At 52.2% G+C, this 18,960-nt stretch overlaps 1 protein-coding gene across 3 annotated transcripts; it reads right to left on the reverse strand.

Annotated features, from left to right (window-relative positions):
- Positions 1-1,189: 1,189 nt before the first annotated feature.
- Positions 1,190-18,150, reverse strand: vegfba (vascular endothelial growth factor Ba). 3 transcript variants are annotated; one of them, XM_029257376.1, is made up of 8 exons: positions 17,237-18,150; positions 9,328-9,370; positions 7,971-8,167; positions 7,620-7,693; positions 7,247-7,279; positions 5,466-5,549; positions 4,264-4,416; positions 1,190-3,653 (listed from the first exon to the last, which is right to left on the reverse strand). In XM_029257376.1, exons 1-8 carry the CDS (start codon positions 17,312-17,314, stop codon positions 3,632-3,634), a joined length of 684 nt encoding a protein of 227 aa, XP_029113209.1. In that variant the 5' UTR covers positions 17,315-18,150; the 3' UTR covers positions 1,190-3,631. The 3 variants fall into 3 exon arrangements, with proteins under 3 accessions (XP_029113209.1, XP_029113210.1, XP_029113208.1); XM_029257377.1 differs by lacking the exon at positions 5,466-5,549; XM_029257375.1 differs by lacking the exon at positions 1,190-3,653 and having other exon boundaries at positions 4,388-5,549.
- Between the last annotated feature and the right edge of the window lie 810 nt (positions 18,151-18,960).

Consider the following 18,960-nt stretch of genomic DNA (forward strand, 5'->3'; position numbering starts at 1 on the left):
CGAATATAACGGAGCGAGCGAAGGGAAAAGAAGCTGATGCACAAGGCGAAATGAGGGGCAGAAACGAGAGCCAAGAGCGAGAGCGGACACACCGCCCTGGGAAACATTCACGAGAACGTCCCGCTTTTACCCCGTCAAAGTCTAAAGGCAAAACGTCCAGCCTCATCCGAGGAGAGTTACTGAACACTGAAAACACATTAATTATTGCTCACGTTCCTAAGACACTCGTCCGCGGTGTGAAACACAAATGACTGCGGAACAACGAGAAGGAGAAAAAGCGCAGGAGTACGGAGAAAGAGTTAGTTTAACTCCAAAGTCCAGCTTCCAGCGTGTGTCCAAAGCACAGGGACGGTGGGGATTAACTCTAATACAGCTTCAACTCGCTCGGCAACATCATTCGTCGGCGCGGCCGCACGGACGGCTCGCAAACGTCCCGAACGTGGCCCTGGGTAGGGCTATTGGGGGGACAAAAAATAAGCTTTGTGAGGCTGCGCTAAGACGAGTACCGGTGCGTGTCGCGTCAATCACGGCCCGATATATCTGCTCAAGTCCGGCGCTCGGCTTGGATGTGACCCGAGCCATAGAAATGCCGCACATCTCTGGCCCTCATTTCCATCTAAAAAGTTAAGCTGTATACACAGTTTAATTCTAGGTGGAATCACAGTTGTAGTGGGGGAGGTTGTGTATGCGTGAGTGTGTACCTCTTAGGAACGGGGACGGGGGGGGGGGGGGAGAGTAGTAGCAACTAATGCTGATAACTCAAACACGCACGTAAAGCCTAACGCATCTGAACGATGAGAAAGCTTGGGAAAATTATATTTACAGTAAAAACAAAAACAATGAGCAGTGATTTTAGCCTAATAAGCAGAGAACGTAGAAAGGGCACAAATTCTGTGCTTATTAGGCTGATGTTGCGTAATATTACCTCTTCATATTTATTAATAATCAGAGACGTGTCCACCTCGCGTAACACTTCCGAAAGGTGTTCGGGGCTCATTCAGGTTCATTTCTTTTAATCCAGCACATTCTTTTGTGAACCTGCTCAGAGTAGAGGTATAACTTCCAAAACGGTTTCTTCTCAGTAAATTCTGCCTGGGGGGGGGTTTCCTAAATTAATTTCAGATCCACATCCACGCGGAGCCCACTGTCACACTGTCGTCGGTCACAAACGGGGGGGGGGGGGGGGGGGGGGGGGGGGCTTACTGATGTTTCCGGCTACAATCACTCGCTGATCATAGAAACCCGATGAAGAAAGGATTCCACGGAATCGAAACGAGTTGTCTAAGAGCGAATGAAAAGCGAAGGCTGTTAGAGAGATGCCATTTCTTGCCCATCTCAGCGTTGCTTTGTGTGTGAAATTTGAATTTTATGCGTTGCGAGACTAAATCAGACCCGAGGATGTTTAATGAGCAGCACCAATGGGGTCTCTCTCTCTCTCTCTCTCTCTCTCGCCCCTGACCTCTCTTTAAATTCAGCGCAGACATTCAGTCATACTCTGTAGGCGCCAATTGTGTAAATAACCGGCCGCTCAGAGCTCCTCTGAAAAGCAAGCATTGAGAGCCAACAAACATAACAGCAAGCAATACAACAAAAAAAGAAAACATTGCGTTTCCTTAAAACAGAGTGAATCTACTTTTGACAACCAGCCGAAGACGCGTGTATAGGCAACACAAACCACATCTCAACAGTAACATAACTGCAGCGAGACGAAAAGAAACCAAAATTGTACAAATTAATATACTGCAAGCGGACAACGAAAAAGCTTTACGGTGGCGTGTGTTCAGAGTTCGTTTAGATCACAGTTCTACACTTGTTGGCAAAGTCCTGAAATTGTCATCGGTGTCGGTTCTTCGAGTCAGTTTGTGCGTGTGTGTGTCTTTGTGTCCGTGAGCGTAAAGTTTTGCGGGTCATTTCAGCGTCGATGTGGCTGAAGTTAAAAGGCAAAGGTATTGATCGGGGATGTCCGACTGAAGGATCCTACAAAAACCTATTTGTATGTGCGCTTTTGTGTGTGAGAATGTGTGTGTGTGTGTGGTCCTGTGGAAGAAAGCCAGCGTTCATTACTATTGGCATTCCCAGCGCTTCCCAACCAAAGTTAAAGACCCTTTCATTCATGCAAAGAAAGAGAGAGAAACAAAACAAAACCAACAACTCCTCTAAAGGGGGGGGGGGGGAGAAAAAAACAAGGATGAGGATTCATTGATGGAGTTTGAGCCCGTCGAAGGGACACGCATCGAGAAAAAGAAAGACACGCAAGACCGCACCATTAGCCGCGTGGTAACCGAAACCATGTGGACATCATTTCAAATTTGGTCTCTTTAAGAAAATTTAAATAAAAAAATATATACCTGATAGTATAAACTACACCTGCCTGTACACATGGGCTCGCCGGTTATATAGTTAGACAATACAAAGCGCACGGGGATGTGATTTCTTGAACATAAAAAGTCAGTTGTCATGTTGAAACGTACGCTCGTCCCTGCGTTGCTTTTAGCGGGAAATACTTTCCTTGCAGGACTCATTTCCCCGGACCGCTGCCGTGTTAGCGGTAAGCGATGAACGCGCAATTGTCACAAAGGTCAGCGGCTCCTCTGTCCCATGAGCTTCGTGACATCTTGGCCATCTACGGCAGGGTGGAACAGCCCCCTTCCCCCCAACAGCACAGCACAGCACAGAGACCTGACATAGTGCCCTGCTTCCCTGTGCAAAGCCTGCTGCGTGTTTACCGCCCGCGGGCTCACTTACCACCCGGTTACTGCCATCGCATAGTATTCACACCCTTTTTATTCTCATCCAGAGGTGTCATAGTGGGGTTACGTTGTACCGCGGGCGCAGATTCCTACATGCTCTGCTTTTCCTACAGCAATCGAACACTGCTTTCAGATGGAGAGCGGGAGCGAGCAGCTAAGTCCTCCACTTGGACAAAAACCGATCATTGCTCGGTAGGAACGGCGATATGATGGCGTGGATTATGAAGCGGTGGCTTAAAGAATTTGGCAATTGCTCGTTTTAAAGAGGCCCCGCTTTTTCCACGCCGCGCTCTCCAGGAGCTGCTTCTACCTCCTTCGGCCCGCCGTCGGCAGGGGGATTTCAACGGGGGTCCGCAGCAGCCGCTCAACGGGACACGGGCCGGTGCGCCCAGCCACTCTGACCTGGGTAATATCAGTCACCTGGGTCCTCGCGCGCAGGTCCACGATGTCGGACGACCCTCTCGCGAGACCGACCTGCGCGTCGGGTCTCGCGCATCCGTGACCTCGTTCTCCCGGACCCTCCGTTCTCAGTCTCTGATCCGTGTCCCTCCGTTTACCCTTAAGGGGTCGGGGTGCCGTGGAAACATGGTCCGGTTTAGCAGCGGTTTGCCGAAAAGCTTTGCGATGGGACTCGATAACACACACATATATATTCACGTAAGACTACTTGCAGCGATGGCTTCGAGAGAGCTTGAGAGGGAGACAAAAGAGGTGTGTGGCTTTCTGCGTGAGCACACACACCTCCCTGCGCTTATTGTCCTCCGAGGTCGACCCCGACCTTGTCTTCTCCTCTCCGTCACACAACTATTGAATGAGCATGATTTCTTCCGTTTCCTCCAACTCGTCGCTGTCTCCGGAAGGGCAGACGGGGCTTCGGCCCTTCACCGTCTCAGGGACTCGCATCTGGAAGGAAGGACGACAGAGCGGGAGGCTGAGTCCTGCGCTTTGTGCTACTGTTGCATTAAATGTTGCTTACCCAGCTTCCCCTCCCTGCACCACCAGGAGCCCCTGACATTTCAAAGAAGCCACTTCACTTTTACGCACGTTTTCATCACACTGACACCTACCGAGATTTTCCTACATTTACCTGCCACTTCTCCCCGAAGCATCCTGCAGCGTTAAGCGTGCGTGCAGCTCGGCGATTCGCCTATTTATACCGCCGAGCGTGATTTACCGCAGCGATTCGGCACGGGCTCCTTGCTCAAGGGCGCTAAAGCTGGAGGTGGGATCTGAACCCGCATCCTGCGAATCCAGATGCAGCAGCTCGCTCCACCGCACTGCTGCAGCCAAAACCGTCCTCGCTTTGAAATTGCAAACCATGAAACGGAGAGGAAAGAATACCCGTCTAAAACTATTTGTTCAAATCCCAGTGGACACATCGGCGAGGCTGGAGCAGCAGTGTAGAGTAGCTGGTGGTCTTCCAATGCGATGCGATGCGCTGTTTCCCACCCTGCTGGAGGTGTGCGTGCTGCCACGAACCTTCTGAGCCCACCCCACCTGCGGCTTCCCTCACCTGCAGCTCTGCTGGTTCAGGCGTTTCCCCCGTTGCCTGCAGCTCTCCGGGGTCTGGCTGCAGCGGCACAGACACGTCCGGGGGTCCAGCAGCCGCCGCCTCCTGGGGCAGGGGGCGCACTCTGGCCCTGGGGTGGGGGGAGGGAGGCTGGGGCTGGAGAAAGGGGAAGAGAGGAACTAAGAACGGGGAGCGGTGCATTGTATTGTGGTGAAGCCCAGAGCCTAATAACAGTGCCAAAATGGGCCATAATTGATCAAGCGGCAAGAAAGCGGACTTTTCTTTGCCCCCATTGAAAGTCTGTTTAAAAAGGCTTGAATGAAAAAGAGGTTTGGAAAAGAGAGTGACTTAATTGGGGAGAAAATCAGTCGTAGCCTCCGCAGAGGCAGCGGTGCCTGTCTGACGGAGGGAACGCTTGAGGATCGGATTATCCCAATTTCACACGTGACGCCGTTTCGCGCGGGGGAGGGGTGAGCGACCGATGGGGCTGAGCGACATCCCACCCGAGCCACCTCTGCTCCCCCCGTGGGCAAAATTACAGGCCCCAAGAATAAGGAAAGAATGAAAAAAGCCATTGAGATTCTCTGTGGGGCCAAAGTGCTCAGCCTTTTGTACGAACACACACGCATGCAGGGACACAGAGACGGAAACACACAGATGTGCGGAGGCCAGGCGCCCCACAAGTGAGCCCAAAAGCAGCCAAAAAGCAGCGGGGGGGGGAACACTCCCTTTGTTGCGCTGGAGGAAAAGTAGAGGAGAAGCACACGCATGCATATGGAGCTATAGGTCTGGGCAGGTTATGCAGATGTAACAGCGGTAATAAAGATAAAGTGACATTTCTCTAACGGCGAACGATGCTTTTTGTGTTAGTCGGAGGTGCCCGTGAGCACAAATTGGCCGAACGGCGGAGGCAGCCGGTCCAGACAAACAGCGAAATGCATGCATGAGTAGGGTGGGGTTAGAAAGAGACGATCGAAGGGCAGCTGACTTTCAACCCGTGTAACGTGACGTGCGTGTGTGTGTGTCACCGTGTTCCGCCGCGCTGCCACGCGCTCCTAAGAGCTACATCCACCGCGGGCCCAGCACGCGCGCGCGTGAATCGCGCTCGTGTTTTCTTCCGCGTCCCTGAGTGTTCCGAGTAGGAACGGTGCGGAAAGTCTGCAGCCCTTGTCGCACACCGCAGAGACACTGAGAAATCACCGTACGATGGTTTGACTTTTCCATTTTTCTTTAGTTCGGCTTTTCCTCTCTCCCTCTTCCTCCCTTTCCGCAGGGGTGTCTGTTCCTGCCTTTAAAACAAAGACACTTCCTCAGTTAACCGTGCTGCTCCCACCGCACGCGCCTCGTATTCGGTTCCGATCCGGCACTCCTTACCGCGTTACACCACCTTTATTTACCAAAATTATGATAAAGCTGAAAAGATGATAAAAAGCAGGGCTTTTCATGACAGAGGCGGGATCGCCTCCCCTTCGGATCCGAGTATTCGGGGAACCGATATAAACCGGGAGTTCTTAGCTGTGTTCTTCGCTCCAAACTCCGTCGCGTAAAGAAGTAATAAGGATCTCCTCCCGTCCAAAGCAGGTTGTCCGGCAAACGCTGTGCCCACAACCCCCCGTCCACAGAGAGCCGCGGCCGCCTGCGTTTCTTGTTGCCGAACTTGACCTTTGTAACTGAAAATGTGTTTATTTTGTTGGGACGTTTAATGGAAAACTGCAAGTGCGAGGCTCTGTCCGAGAGGCTCACACGAAAAAAAAAAAAAAGTTAACCGACATATTTAACGTACGTGAGCGGTCTCTGATTTATGACAGCGCACATTCAACGCGTTCTCTCAGTGCCACCAATTTATGGCACCAGAGCGCCCAGCTGAAGATGCACCCCGTGAGTGCGAATGCGATCGGATCTAAGTTCTGTTGTGACCGCGATGAGATTTTATGTAGGGGTGCGTCGGGCCCGCAAAACCATACGACACACAGCTTTACGAAATCGTTGAAGGAATAAAGGACTAAACGGGCCGATGTTTGTGTGGCGGTAGCGTGTGCCTGGTGACGAAACCCGCCTCTCTGAATCTCCGAGGGAAGAAAAATCTTTCTTTAATAGGCGTTCACTCTGCGTTGGGACAAATTGGCAAGTTCTCTGTGCACCGTCTCTACCTGCGTGTTCCTGTAGCCCTACGCTGTCATAAAACCAATAGAAAATTACCTTTTTAATTCCTTATATGGGGGGCATGGTGGCGCAGTGGGTTTGACCGGGTCCTGTTCTCTACTGGGTCTGGGGTTCGAGTCCTGCTTGGGGTGCCTTGTGATGGACTGGCATCCCATCCTGGGTGTGTCCCCTCCCCCTCCAGCCTTGCGCCCTGTGTTGCCGGGTAGGCTCTGGTTCCCCGCAACCCCACTTGAGACAAGAGGTTTCAGACAGTGCGTGCGTGCGTGCGTGTGTGTGAATTCCTTATACCCTGCCCCTGTTGTCAAAAAATTATGTGTAACAGCACTTAGAATTTAGCAGGTATGAAACCACATGCTTTCACATATTTTTTCCACAAAGGCATCCAGACAGGGAGCGTCAGTATTTTAATTTTCCTTGTTAGAAATACATTAGGTTAGACATACGAAACGTTTTTTTACATTGTGGAACAAGTGCTTTATAAGGTTGTTGTCCCGAAGAGCCCTGGAAAGCGAAATGAGGTGCAGCCTGGCCCCCGCGTTGCTTCATTCCAGGCTGTGTAGAAACAAAACCTATCCACGGAGCCACTCAGAGCAGCTCCTGGCTGTGCCTGACGCAGGACTGGTAGCGATGCGATCTCGCCACCCCTCTCCCTCTCCCTTTCCCCTCCACCCTCCCTCCGAGCGGGACCGCTGACGTGTGGGGGGAGGGACTATCCCGCATTACGTGGATGAGGAAAATCACGAGCGCGTGCGCGCGCGCGCATACACACATACACACACACACACCCGCCGAGACCAGCGTGAGACTCAGACGGTGCACGTACCTGTCGGGGACCGGGAGAAGGTCTTTTTTCAGTCTGAAAGGAGAAAAAAGGCAGGATAACGCCAGCACGCCGACAGCAGTTTGACAGCAGGCACGGTGGGATTTCAAAATAAAGCACAATGCGAAAGAGAGCATGTGGTGCAAAGGTGGATCCCTTTATGTTACAGTGAAGCGAACACGTGGTTGAGCAAAGTAAAACTGGGTCGGGTGCACTGAAGCTAGGGTATTCTGAAGCGATGCAGGCAGGATACAGATATTTATCTGCAGAGAACACCTGGTAGCTTCTAGAAGAAGTGCACAAAAGATGGATTGAGTCTGAGCTTGTGATGCGTGTGCGTGTGTGTGTGTGTGTGTGTGTGTGTGTGTGTGCTCACCTGCACTCACACTGGCTATGCTCAGTGAACGGCATCTGCACCAGCTCGTGCTTCATGTAGGCGGTCTTCATCAGCTGTGGACGAGCAAAACGGGGACAGTGCGATGACATCGTGTCACATGTCAAAGACCGCCGGGGACGCGTGAATAATGGAAAGTGTGATTCGGCAAACGGACTTCCTCCCAGGGGTGCAAGTATGCGTGGGGAGATAAGCCCAGCTCCTTTCCTCCTCCTCCTCCTCCTCCTCCTCCCTCCACCCCCCCAGAGCATTGCCCACAGGGTATATGTGCACGTGCGTAAGTGTGTGAGCCTGCGCGCGTGCACGTTTCCACAGCTGCGCGCGTGACCGTACCTCCACATTTAGAGTGTAGGTGCGCGAGGGAACGCACTCCAGGGCCTCATCGGAGCAGCAGCCCCCGCAGCGCCGCAGGGCTACGCAGGAGGGCAGGAAGAGGTGCTGCGTCTCCCTGGGGAACTCTCTCCACACCTCCACCAGGGTCTCCCGGGGCTGACACCGGCTCTTGCTATACACCTCCAGCCACTTGAGCACTGCAAGACACGGAGCAGCTGTCGGACAGCCGCTTCCCTCACACGCACACACACACGCACACATACCAGCTGCTGTAGTCTCACCTGGGCGAGCGCAACTATCTGGCAAACGGCTGGCCTGCTGACACGAGCCATTAAAAGCACCGCGGCTCCTCGAAAAACGCAACCGGGAGGTTCCTCGACACGAACGTTCCCGTTTCGCTCCCTCGGACCCCAAGGACGGCGATGCCTGACCGACACGATTTCATCGAACCTCCCGCTCCGCCAAGGTTACCGCGGCCTATGCATCAGGACGTCTCGCCGTCCCCTCAATAAATCCTTCCGGACTCGGGCTCTGGCCGAGGAAATGAGATTCTCCTCGCGCTAAGAAACGGCGATCTTTCCGGAACAACCCGTCTCATAAAACTAGCCCTTCAACTGGAACCGGAGGCGATCGCGCACCACGCTGAAATTCTTACGTTTCCATTTATTTAATTTGTTTCCCGAATACTCTTCTTGTGCGGATAACGCAACCGTATCTACCATATCTAGAGTCCTTTCTTCTTCTTTCCTCATTGACCTGTATGTCGCATTTATATGCGTCCACTACGTACATAAGGGTAAAAGTATACCTATCCAACCCCGTAAAGGTGGCTTCAAGGGTGCGAAACAAATTCCTCGCAAGAGCATTTTAGAGAGCGACCGCGACGTCTACGATCCGGCAAACCGACGGCTCGTGGCGACCGGGCGCAGCGCGTTTCGGCACCGTGACGGGCGGCGCCCGATCCGGCCGTAACCCCGCACCCGGGGCCCTCCCGGTCGCGCTCCCGCACAAAGGCTGCACCCAAAACACACGCGTACGCCAGGCTGTTCCGCAAGTGTGCAAATGCATGCTCATAAATGGACACTCCCCCGCCACAGCGCACGTATAAGGCCCAGACCTGCACCGGATATTGACTGGCAAACACTTCGAAACTAATTTTCTGTCTCTTATCAGTATGCAGCCACACGACTACAGCATTCAGCTCACTCTGTGCGTCTCTCACACACACACACACACACACACACACACACACACACGCTGTACATTCCCGTATTGCTGATACTCACCCGGTCACACGCATGTACACGGACAGATACACGCATGCAGATAAGAAAAATTCCGTTACTTCCCGCATTACCTTCCCTGGATCTGTGACTTTCGGCAGGTTGCCAGTGGGCCAGCTGGAAGACAGGAAGGAAAGCGGGGAACAAATGTCAAGTGCGGGAAAAGCAGTGAATGACAGCGCGAAAGACACAGTACCGAGAATCTGGATCTCGCTCTCGAGTTCCCTTCCGGACAGAGACCGCGGCACACGGAGGCCTTTGGATCGGGCCCGTGTCGCGAAAGAACCGAAGGCGCGCGAGTCTCGGGAGGCTCGACCCGCGACGGGGGGGAAGGTCGGCGACCAGCGGAATTACGCGGCAGACGCGTCGCGGGCAAAACCCGAGTCGAGAAAATGACGAAGGACGCCTCGGACGGAAGGGAGCGCGCAAAGTAAATGGAGAGCAGAAGGCAGGGCATTTCTGTAGCGCCGGGCTTCTAAAAATGGAATCGGTGACATGCTTGCGAAAACCGTAAGTGGATAAATCTGAGTAACCTTCACAGGGGAGAGCGGAAAACGGAGGGAAACGGCGAGGAGAAAGCGGACAATGTGCTGAAACCCCGCACGTCTTCCCCTCCTTCCTTCCTGCAAAGAGCTCCCTCTAAAAGTAGATAAAGCAAAGATCAACTTCAACAACACGTGATGACGAGAACAGAAAGGGGTAAAGCGGGGTAAGGTCATGCCTTATCGTATTTATTCAATTATTGCCGTGGCTGAAGTCCAGATGCGCGGTTGACACAATAAGCACGGTAATATACACGGCGGCGAAGCAAAATAAAATGACGCCGCGCCACTTTGCAGGCCTCATCAAGCTGGGGATGAGCCCAAAACGCCTTTTTATCACGAGTCGCCAGGTCTCGAGCGCAGTCACTTTCTCCAAACTTACGCAAACGGTCGTGCGCCGCCGCACGCAGGTATACGCGAGCGCACTCACGCACGCACACGCACTGTTAAGTCCAGTCTGGCAGAAGGCCACCGCTGGGAGAACGCAGACTTTGCCCTCTTACTCTCCTCCCCCAACATTTACGCTTTTGCCCTCTTAGTGTTTGTGAGCGAACGTGTGTGTGTGTGTGTGCGCCCCTGCGTTCCTGTGAATCTGTAAGTGACCGCGAGCACCGCCGCGCGCTTACGAGCGCGCCGCCTGACCGCCGCATTGCTATCTGCGTGACGTCGCGTTCGCTCTATGTTATACGCAATCAGTTCACCAAGGACAGGATCACGCATCGGTGGAAACACACAAACGGATATGTGTAATTTGTGCATCCGTGCTTAACCGTGTGTTTTTAAAAGAGACACACTCCACCAGTTAGTTGGCTGCAGCCGTTTGCTCTCATGTACCCCCCCCCCCCCCCCCCCCCCCCCAGGCCGTGACTGTCCCTGCCCTCCGTATCGATCTCCGCACGAGCCACAAGTCTTCCTGGAAGCAGAAATAATGAGAATCTTTTTTTAAAAGTACACTGGGACTGACAGGGGTCCCGCTCCCCGGTGGGTCTGGGGTTCGAGTCCCGCTTGGGGTGCCTTGCGATGGACCGGAGTCCCGTCCTGGATGCGTCCCCTCCCCCTCCAGCGTTGCGCCCTGTGCTGCCGGGTTGGGCTCCGGTTCGCTGCGACCCCGCTTGGGATAAGTGGTTTCAGCCAGTGTGTGTGTGGGTGTGCGCGTGTGTGTGGTACTGACAGCTTCACAGATCACAGGAGGGGAAGCAGCTGCCTCACCCTCTGCCCTTCCCGCTGCGGTCCCTGGCGACCGCGAGTGACGTGTGTTTGCTTTCCCCGAGTGCTCCTTGTGCCACCTCGCCTGCTGCCGTGCCCCTGTTCACCAGGTTGTACTTCATGCGCCATTAACCTTGTCGGAGAACGTTTATCGCGGCCCAGCAGCAAGAACGATCCCGAGGAGCCTTTCTCCCTGTGCGCAACGTGGGATTCATCCCCGTGTTCGATTCATCCCCGAATCCTCCCTCGCCGCTTGTCGCCGCAGCGGCCCGCAAATCCGCGCGCCCGTACCGCGTTCGCCCCCGCTGCGGTAGCTATCGGTGTCCCGGCGATCACACGGAGGCCTTAATTTGGATATAGAACGGCCCGCTCTCCGCTCCACCTTCCCCCCGTATCCGAGCAAATCCCCAGGAGCGCCATGTAGGGCTTCGCACGCTTGCACATGCGCGCGCACACACAAGCGCGCACGCAAACACACACACGCAGGTATGCGGCAGGCCCTCACGGGGCATACTTTGCCACAGGCGAGCGCACAAACACACAGGAAAAGACAGACGCCGGCACATTTTGACCCAGCGAAGTACGCAGCGCCGCACGGTCCAGGGAGGAACTGTGTCCTAGGTCAACTGGTACAGCACATGGGGGAGGAGGAGGCGAATGAGGGGTGGGGGGAGCATAATTTTGCTTAGTATGAAAGATTATAGGGCAACATTACTCAACCGAAGTCGCTATCGCAGAATCGCCCCGAGCTGAGCGACCACGCGCGCCGTACAGTTCGTACAGCAGCGCTGCCTTGAATTTAAGGGGCTGCGATTCTCCCAGAAAGTCATTTAAAGTAAGAAATAACTGGCTGAGGTCAAATCGGATCCCTTCGGTACACTCCACGGCGGCTCCGGCCATGACAAGCCAGGGTTTTTTTTTTTCAGCGCTTGTTTGATTCCTTATGTTCTCAAAGGGCACCGTCACCAAGTTGATCGGGAGCAAGTTATGCGCCCTCAGCGTCAGTCAGCAATCCTACACCAGGCCTTGGTGTTGCAACTGGAGCCAAGAGTCAAACCCACCCGTCGTGTCAGAGGAGTTGTGCAAACCGATCCCAAGGATCGGGCACCACGGGAGGTGGGAGAGTCTCCTCACGCGAGCAAGAGTCAACGCCGCGAACGCAACCGGTTCCCTGCGATCCACCTGTTCACCTGACCTTCTTCTCTTGTGCCGCTCGAGTTCGGTTCGGTAACTAAATCTGTTCAATTCGGAACGTGAATGGGCCAACCGACGACTTGGCCAAGAACTGCTGGGCAGTTTCACATTCCATGATTCGCCTTCTTCCACGGAGCACTACGCTCGGGTCGCGAGAAGTCCCCCGTTCCCACAGGAAACGTTCGCAATAATTGAAGAAATTTTAATTGTAATTAATGATGTTCAGCACTGACATGTTTTGGCTGCACGAACCGTATTGTTGGACGGCAACTCTTGATCGGAATGCAGATGCACCGATAAGCACCGCCAGCGTTTATTATTGCTTGCAAGTTCCTCAAACGCAGGTCTAGAACCTTTAATGACACGATCCAGACTCGCGCAACCTTCCGCAGAAAGGGCTCCGTGATTTGCGAGCCAAGCTGGGCTGTCTAAAGATCAGCTTCAGCTTGAAACTTCTGTCTTCCACAGAAAATGCCTTATGTCATCAAGTGTCAGACATGAGAAAGAGGAATATTATATAACCGAGGGGAGGAACAGACACGATTCTGGACTTAACGTGGTCCTTTGGAAGTGGTCCGGAACAAGAAAACTGACTTTGATTTACTTACTTATATATATTTTGATGGCAGTTGCCACTCTTAACAGAATACAACCGCTCCACTAAGGCTTACTGCTGCTGAAGAGCTTGTGGATGCCATATGTGCAGACGTCACTCCTCCCCATGGCGTGATGCACCTGCTGACAGGTGCACGGACGGCAGTTCCCTGCAATTACCTCCAGTGAATGACGGTTAGTCCAAGTAATGACCTGGAAATGAGCACATCCCGGACGAGCGGCTCGAAAGGCCTCCAAGAACGTGTGGTCACTGAGAAGCAGCCCTCTCAGCCCTACACACAAGGTATGCGGCAACAGCCAGCGATGCAACATTTATTAACAACACACCACCTTTATAGACAGGCACATTACATTTATTCATTTAGCTCACACTTCTCTCCAAGGCAACTTACAGAGTCCTGCCACTTACAATTATTTACCCATTTATACAGCTGAGTAACTTTATTGAGCACTTTAGGGTAAGTACCTTGCTCAAGGGTACTATAGCCAAAGGTGGGACTTGAACCTGCGACCACTGGGTCTGAAGTTAGCAGCGCGAACCACCGCGCTACCAGCTGCCCCAGACAGGCAATTAACATACTTTGTAGGAATATGGCAATTTTGCGAAACATTTCATTGCTCACAGTTTAAACAACCATTCAAGGACTGTTAATGTAAATGTCTTGGATGATCAAATAAATCCCAGGGCTTTTCTGTACACAATACATGATTAATACCTCTAAAGAGACAAAACAGTGTCGCTGGTAACTACAGTGTGCTCGTTCGGCCATGAAACGCCAAACTTCCTTCACTAGGAAATGCACTGCTTCCGACGTAATCGAACGTAATCGGACGTTTGAAAAGCGTGCGCTGCTGTTTGAAGCAGCAATCGCACGCACGTCCGCTAAGAGCAGAGTACAGTTTGCAGACGTGATCGCGCACACACACACACACACACACACACCCCTGAAAAACTGTGAACTATAGGCAGCGGTCATTTCATTCTAAAGGCAGCTTTTCTTTAGATGCACTCATGCAGAAACTATCACACTGCTAAAAAATAAAACTCAACCAGTTACTTAAAAAATCCGGTAGAAAGAAAACAAAAGCAATTTGACAATGCCATACAAAAATTCGCCTTGTCTGCAAACACGTACTACAATTCTGTAAACAGTGCATCTGCTGCATATGTTAATTATTTTAAATGGTATATGATGTGTCCACACACCAGCTGTTTAAAGCAGCCTGAATGCATGCAGCTGTCGAGGAGGAACGCGGTGTGGGAAGCTCTGTGAGTGCTCTACAAAATGTAAGGTAATGTCCATCCTAAGGCCGCACAGTGTTATTAAGAGTTTAATTCATCCATAAACACATTCTACTGAAATCTTTACCTTCTGGTTAAAGTATATGTTTTGAGAAACAGAAAAAAAAAAAAAAAAACAGTCAACAGATCCACATGCAGGGCAGCGCATTGCCTCACAGCGTTGGCTCAGTCTGTGTGGAGTTTACATGTTCTTCCCATGTCTGCATTGATTTCCTCTGGGTGCTCTGGTTTTCTCACACAGTCCAAAGACATGCATCCCAGGTAACCTGGACATTCTAAATTGCCCCTAGTGCGTGAATGTGTGTGTGTGTGTGTGTGTGTGTACCCTGTGACGGATCGGTGTCCCGTCCAGCGTGTACTCCAACAGCCTAGCGCCCAGTGATTCCGGGATAGGCTCCAGACCACCGGGACCCTGACCAGGGCAAGCAGTTAATGAAAGTGAGCGAGCGAGTGTCCATCCTATGAACACATGTATTATTTCATTCAGAAGGCATACAAATCACTTGTATGATGTGAAGCAGTCATCTCCAGCGTTTCACTTTGCCAGTCTAATAACAATGTCGAAGGGTACAACAGCTCCGAGCCCCGAACCATGTAACACACACACACACAGAGAACAGCTGAGAGGTGTGAAAGGAACTAGAACATACATGATCGAGCTGGAAAAAACACCTTTATGAAAACTGTTAAATGTGTTTTTCCAAGAAAGTCTGGAGGTAAGAACACTTTCAAAGTAAACATGTCATATATCTTACTATTATATATACACACTATTACACATAATGTTTATAAACTGTATAAATATAAACCATTATATATACACTCACCGTGTCTATATAATGTACGGCTGCGACTAACTTTATAAGACGTGCCACTTGAACAGAAACCATGAGCTTCTCATAATACTGTGTTATAATAATGGAGCCCAAACAACCGCTTAAAGCAGCATCTATCATTTAAAAGGCTGCCGGGCAGACGGAGGAAGAACTGCGCGAGGACAAACGAGCGCCGATCAGCGATGCTGTGTGTGACACGTAACCGCCGCACTGTGCGACCGCTCGCGCCTGGACCGCGCGAGGCACGGAGGAGCGCGCGCGGCGGCCCCCTGCGGCGAGGCTCACAGCTGACATCAATCACGGTGACCCGCTGTCCGGCGCAGGCGCTCGCGAAGACTTACGACACTCGACTTTGGGCTCCTTCTTGCAGCGCCACAGTGACACGCGCGCGCACGCACGCACGCACGCACACACACACACGCCCACGCACACACTTCGCAGCTGACACTGCACGCAATACAACATTATTATCGTTATTTGCCCAAGGTGACTTACAACACTAGATAATGGACTTTACAATGATTTAGCCATTCATACACCGGACGGGGTATTACTGCTTCAGTTCAAGGTGAGAGAGAGCCTAGATCAAAGGTACAACAGCAGGAGGTGGGATTCGAACCGAGGACCTTCAGATTGCTGCACGCGCACTGCCCAGAACATGACGATGTGAAGCGTGTGGACGCAGAATAAAAACTGTAAGGCAGCAGGCTTGGGTTTGATACGCTCAAAATGACGTCTGCGTTTGTTCCTAATAAACTTTTATGACATAACTGATACGTATCTTTTGTCGGCTTTCGTTTCGCGCGCGCGCACACAGTTTGAGCTTTTATTTACTTTAAGAGCTCCAGCAGAATGATGTGGCACTGCGCGTGCACAACGTCAGTGTCAACGCTGTCACCTCAGGCAAGGGCACCTGCACAGCAAAGAGCCCAGCCTCGTATGAGACAGCGCTGGACAACCGGAAACACGTTTTGAACCGCAAATGCTGTTCACACAAACGAGCAGCGGTCGTGACAGCGGTCACGCGGCCACAGGGACCGTCACCGCATCCAGACTCCAGATGCCGTGGATGGAAGAGGCCGACGGCGAAAGTTAAACTAACTGGTGTCCAAGAAGTGGAGAGAGCTCATAGTTCCCAGACTCAGTGCTGGTACAGAAATGTGGTCTAAGTAAGAGTGACGGCCCAGGAGCACAGGCGTGACAGGGACTCTTCCCTTCCCTCGCGACCGTGGTACCAGCCGACGTTCTTGAAAGGGAAGACGGTGCATCTAAATTAAATATACAACTGGTATTATCATGCATGTAGGGAGTGTCGGGACAGCCTAATGGGCTCTGTCTGTTTGGTCTCCCTCTAGTCTCTGTACGGTCTCTAGATGGTCTCTCTATAGTCACTGTACAGTCTCCCTGTGGTCACTGCACTGTCTCTGTGATTGTTTTGTGGTCTCTCTACGGTCTCTCTGTGTACAGTCTCTCTGTGGTCTCTCTATAGTCACTGCACTGTCTCTGTGATTGCTTTGTGGTCTCTCTACGGTCTCCCTGTGGTCTCTCTGTGTACAGTCTCTCTACAGTCTCTCTGTGGTCACTGTAGTCTCTCTACGGTCTCTCTGTGGTCTCTCTATAGTCACTGTACAGTCTGCCTGTGGTCACTGCACTGTCTCTGTGATTGCTTTGTGGTCTCTCTACAGTCTCTCTATAGTCACCGTACAGTTTCTCTGTGGCCTCTCTGTGGTCACCGTACAGTCTCTGCACGGTCTCTCTGTGGTCACTGTAGTCTCTCATCGGTCTCTGGTCTCTCTATAGTCACTGCACCGTCTCTGTCTGTGATTGCTCTGTGGTCAATGTACAGTCTCTCTGCGGTCTCCCTGCGGTCACGTACACACACAGCCGACTCGGTCCGTGTTTCATACAAAGTCCGTGTCAGTGACTCGCGCGCTCGCCGCGCTCCCGTTTCACATGGTCATAAACGCACATATCCGCGTTCATGTGGCACTGCGCTCTCGTCTCGGGGAGGGACGCGCATTTCATTTATGATGGCAAATGTCAACGACCGGACGGCTACATAAACGAAATCCGTGAAAGACTTAAACATGATGAACATGATTTCTCCCCGCCTTCGAACGCAAACCTCAATCAAAAACTGTGCTTTATGAGGTTTTAATTACGTTACAAGTTGCCAAATAAAACCTGAAATAAATTACACGTATTTCAATAGCAGTTGCATGCAGCCTGGGCAGGCAGTGTGACACACAAAGGCTCTATACCATGAAAATGTATTTTAATCACATACCTTGGCATAAGACGGTGGCATTCTGGTAACCAAGACGAACTGAAACATTCCTAGAATAACTTGCAGCTTAATCCCCATGTTGGCTTCCAAAAGGGACACAAAGTGGGAGCCTTCTGAGAATTAACTTGTCGCTTTCTTCTTCTTGTTCTTCTTCTTCCTCCTTTTTTTCTTTAATGTAATTGTATCAGCAAACTGCGCGGATTCGTTACATTTAAAGCTGTACCATCCATCCCCGGCGGGGATTAACCGACACCGAGGTAGGGCACGAAATGTCGAAAGCGCGGTGTGCAGCCGCAGCCTCTGTCACTCCACATCGCACGCGGACACAGGGCGCGCGCCCCCGACGCCTCCAATTTATACCCTACTTTCACCCGCGCGCTCTCCAATGTGTCACTGCTTCCATTCGGGAGACGTACCCTAACTGGCCGCAGTGTTATTAAATCGGTTCCGTTTGTGTATCATTACAAAAATACATACATTAATTTCTCTGACGAGCAAATACGTCGATTTGTTTTTTTTTTTTTTTGTCAAAAGTCCCGTCGTCACGTAGACTAATAATTGCGCTCGGCTGTATTTCCACTCGTGGAATAAGGCAGAGTTGTGGCGGTGTGGCAAACCGCGTCGAGCTGGCGAGACACACACGACCGAGGACGCGCCGAAGGTCCTTGAAGAGGCGCAGCGCGAGCGCGAGGCGCGCGTGGCCGGCGCGGGTCCCACCACGATCCGCGGCGGCGGGTCGCAAATCGGACAATTATCCTCTCGTCTCCGATCGATACTGATCCGCTCCAGCACGCGGGCTCCGGCCTCGAGCCCAGTCCTCGCGGGCACCAGGTTTACGGGGAGCTCCGAGTTGAGAGCGCGTATTCCCGCCTGCCTTCCTCACTCGCTCGCTCGCTCGCTCGCTCACTCCCTCACGCGCTCGCTCGCTCGCTCGCTCAGTCCGCGCGCGAGCAGCATCGGGGTTCGTCTTCTCTCGCGCACAAACTTCCGTTTCGCATGGATGCGCTGCCGCTTCGCTTGTGTCTCTGCACACAGCCGGCGACAATAAGAGAGCACTAAATCAGAAAGTTTCGTGAAATTAGTGTAACCCGTTTTTATTTAGTGCTGACGTCTAGAACAAAAATAAAAAGCGCGAGGAAACAAACTATCTCCGCGTACGGGTCTGAATGTTAACTTGTGCTACGTAGAAAAGAAGCAGCGCGCGCAAGATGGGTGACAGAGGGTGACAGGTGCCGAGGTGGTCAGGTGTGACGTTCCCTTTAACAGCCCCGTCCGCCGCTCAATCATTCACTCTCACTTTCTCCGCGGTCTTTTCACGCACTCGTGTGGTTCGCGAGGGGAGGAGGTTACAGTGGGCGGTCAGACACATACGACACACGTGAACCTGTCGGTGCCGCCCCCCGCCCCCCGCCGCGTGTGCCCTCGCCTTCCTGCAGCATATCGGCTCCCACAGCTGGCAAAGTAAACACTTTCACACTGACCGAGGGCTACAGCTTCAACGGCTGCTGGTGTTCAGGTGCTATTTATTTTTGAAAAGTCCCCAAATGGTCAAAATAGCGAGCAACAGCACTGTTATATACCGATTTTCCACTTTGAGAAACAGGTGAGGTGTGCAAGGTCCCAGTTATACGCTGCCAACCCCGAAGATACGTCGCCAGACCCAAAGTCGGAGGTATTTTTGACTTGAAATCAAAAGTTACAAATAATTTTTTTAATTGTTCTTT

This window comes from Scleropages formosus, chromosome 13, assembly GCF_900964775.1.
Source record: "Scleropages formosus chromosome 13, fSclFor1.1, whole genome shotgun sequence".
Classification (NCBI taxonomy): domain Eukaryota; kingdom Metazoa; phylum Chordata; class Actinopteri; order Osteoglossiformes; family Osteoglossidae; genus Scleropages; species Scleropages formosus.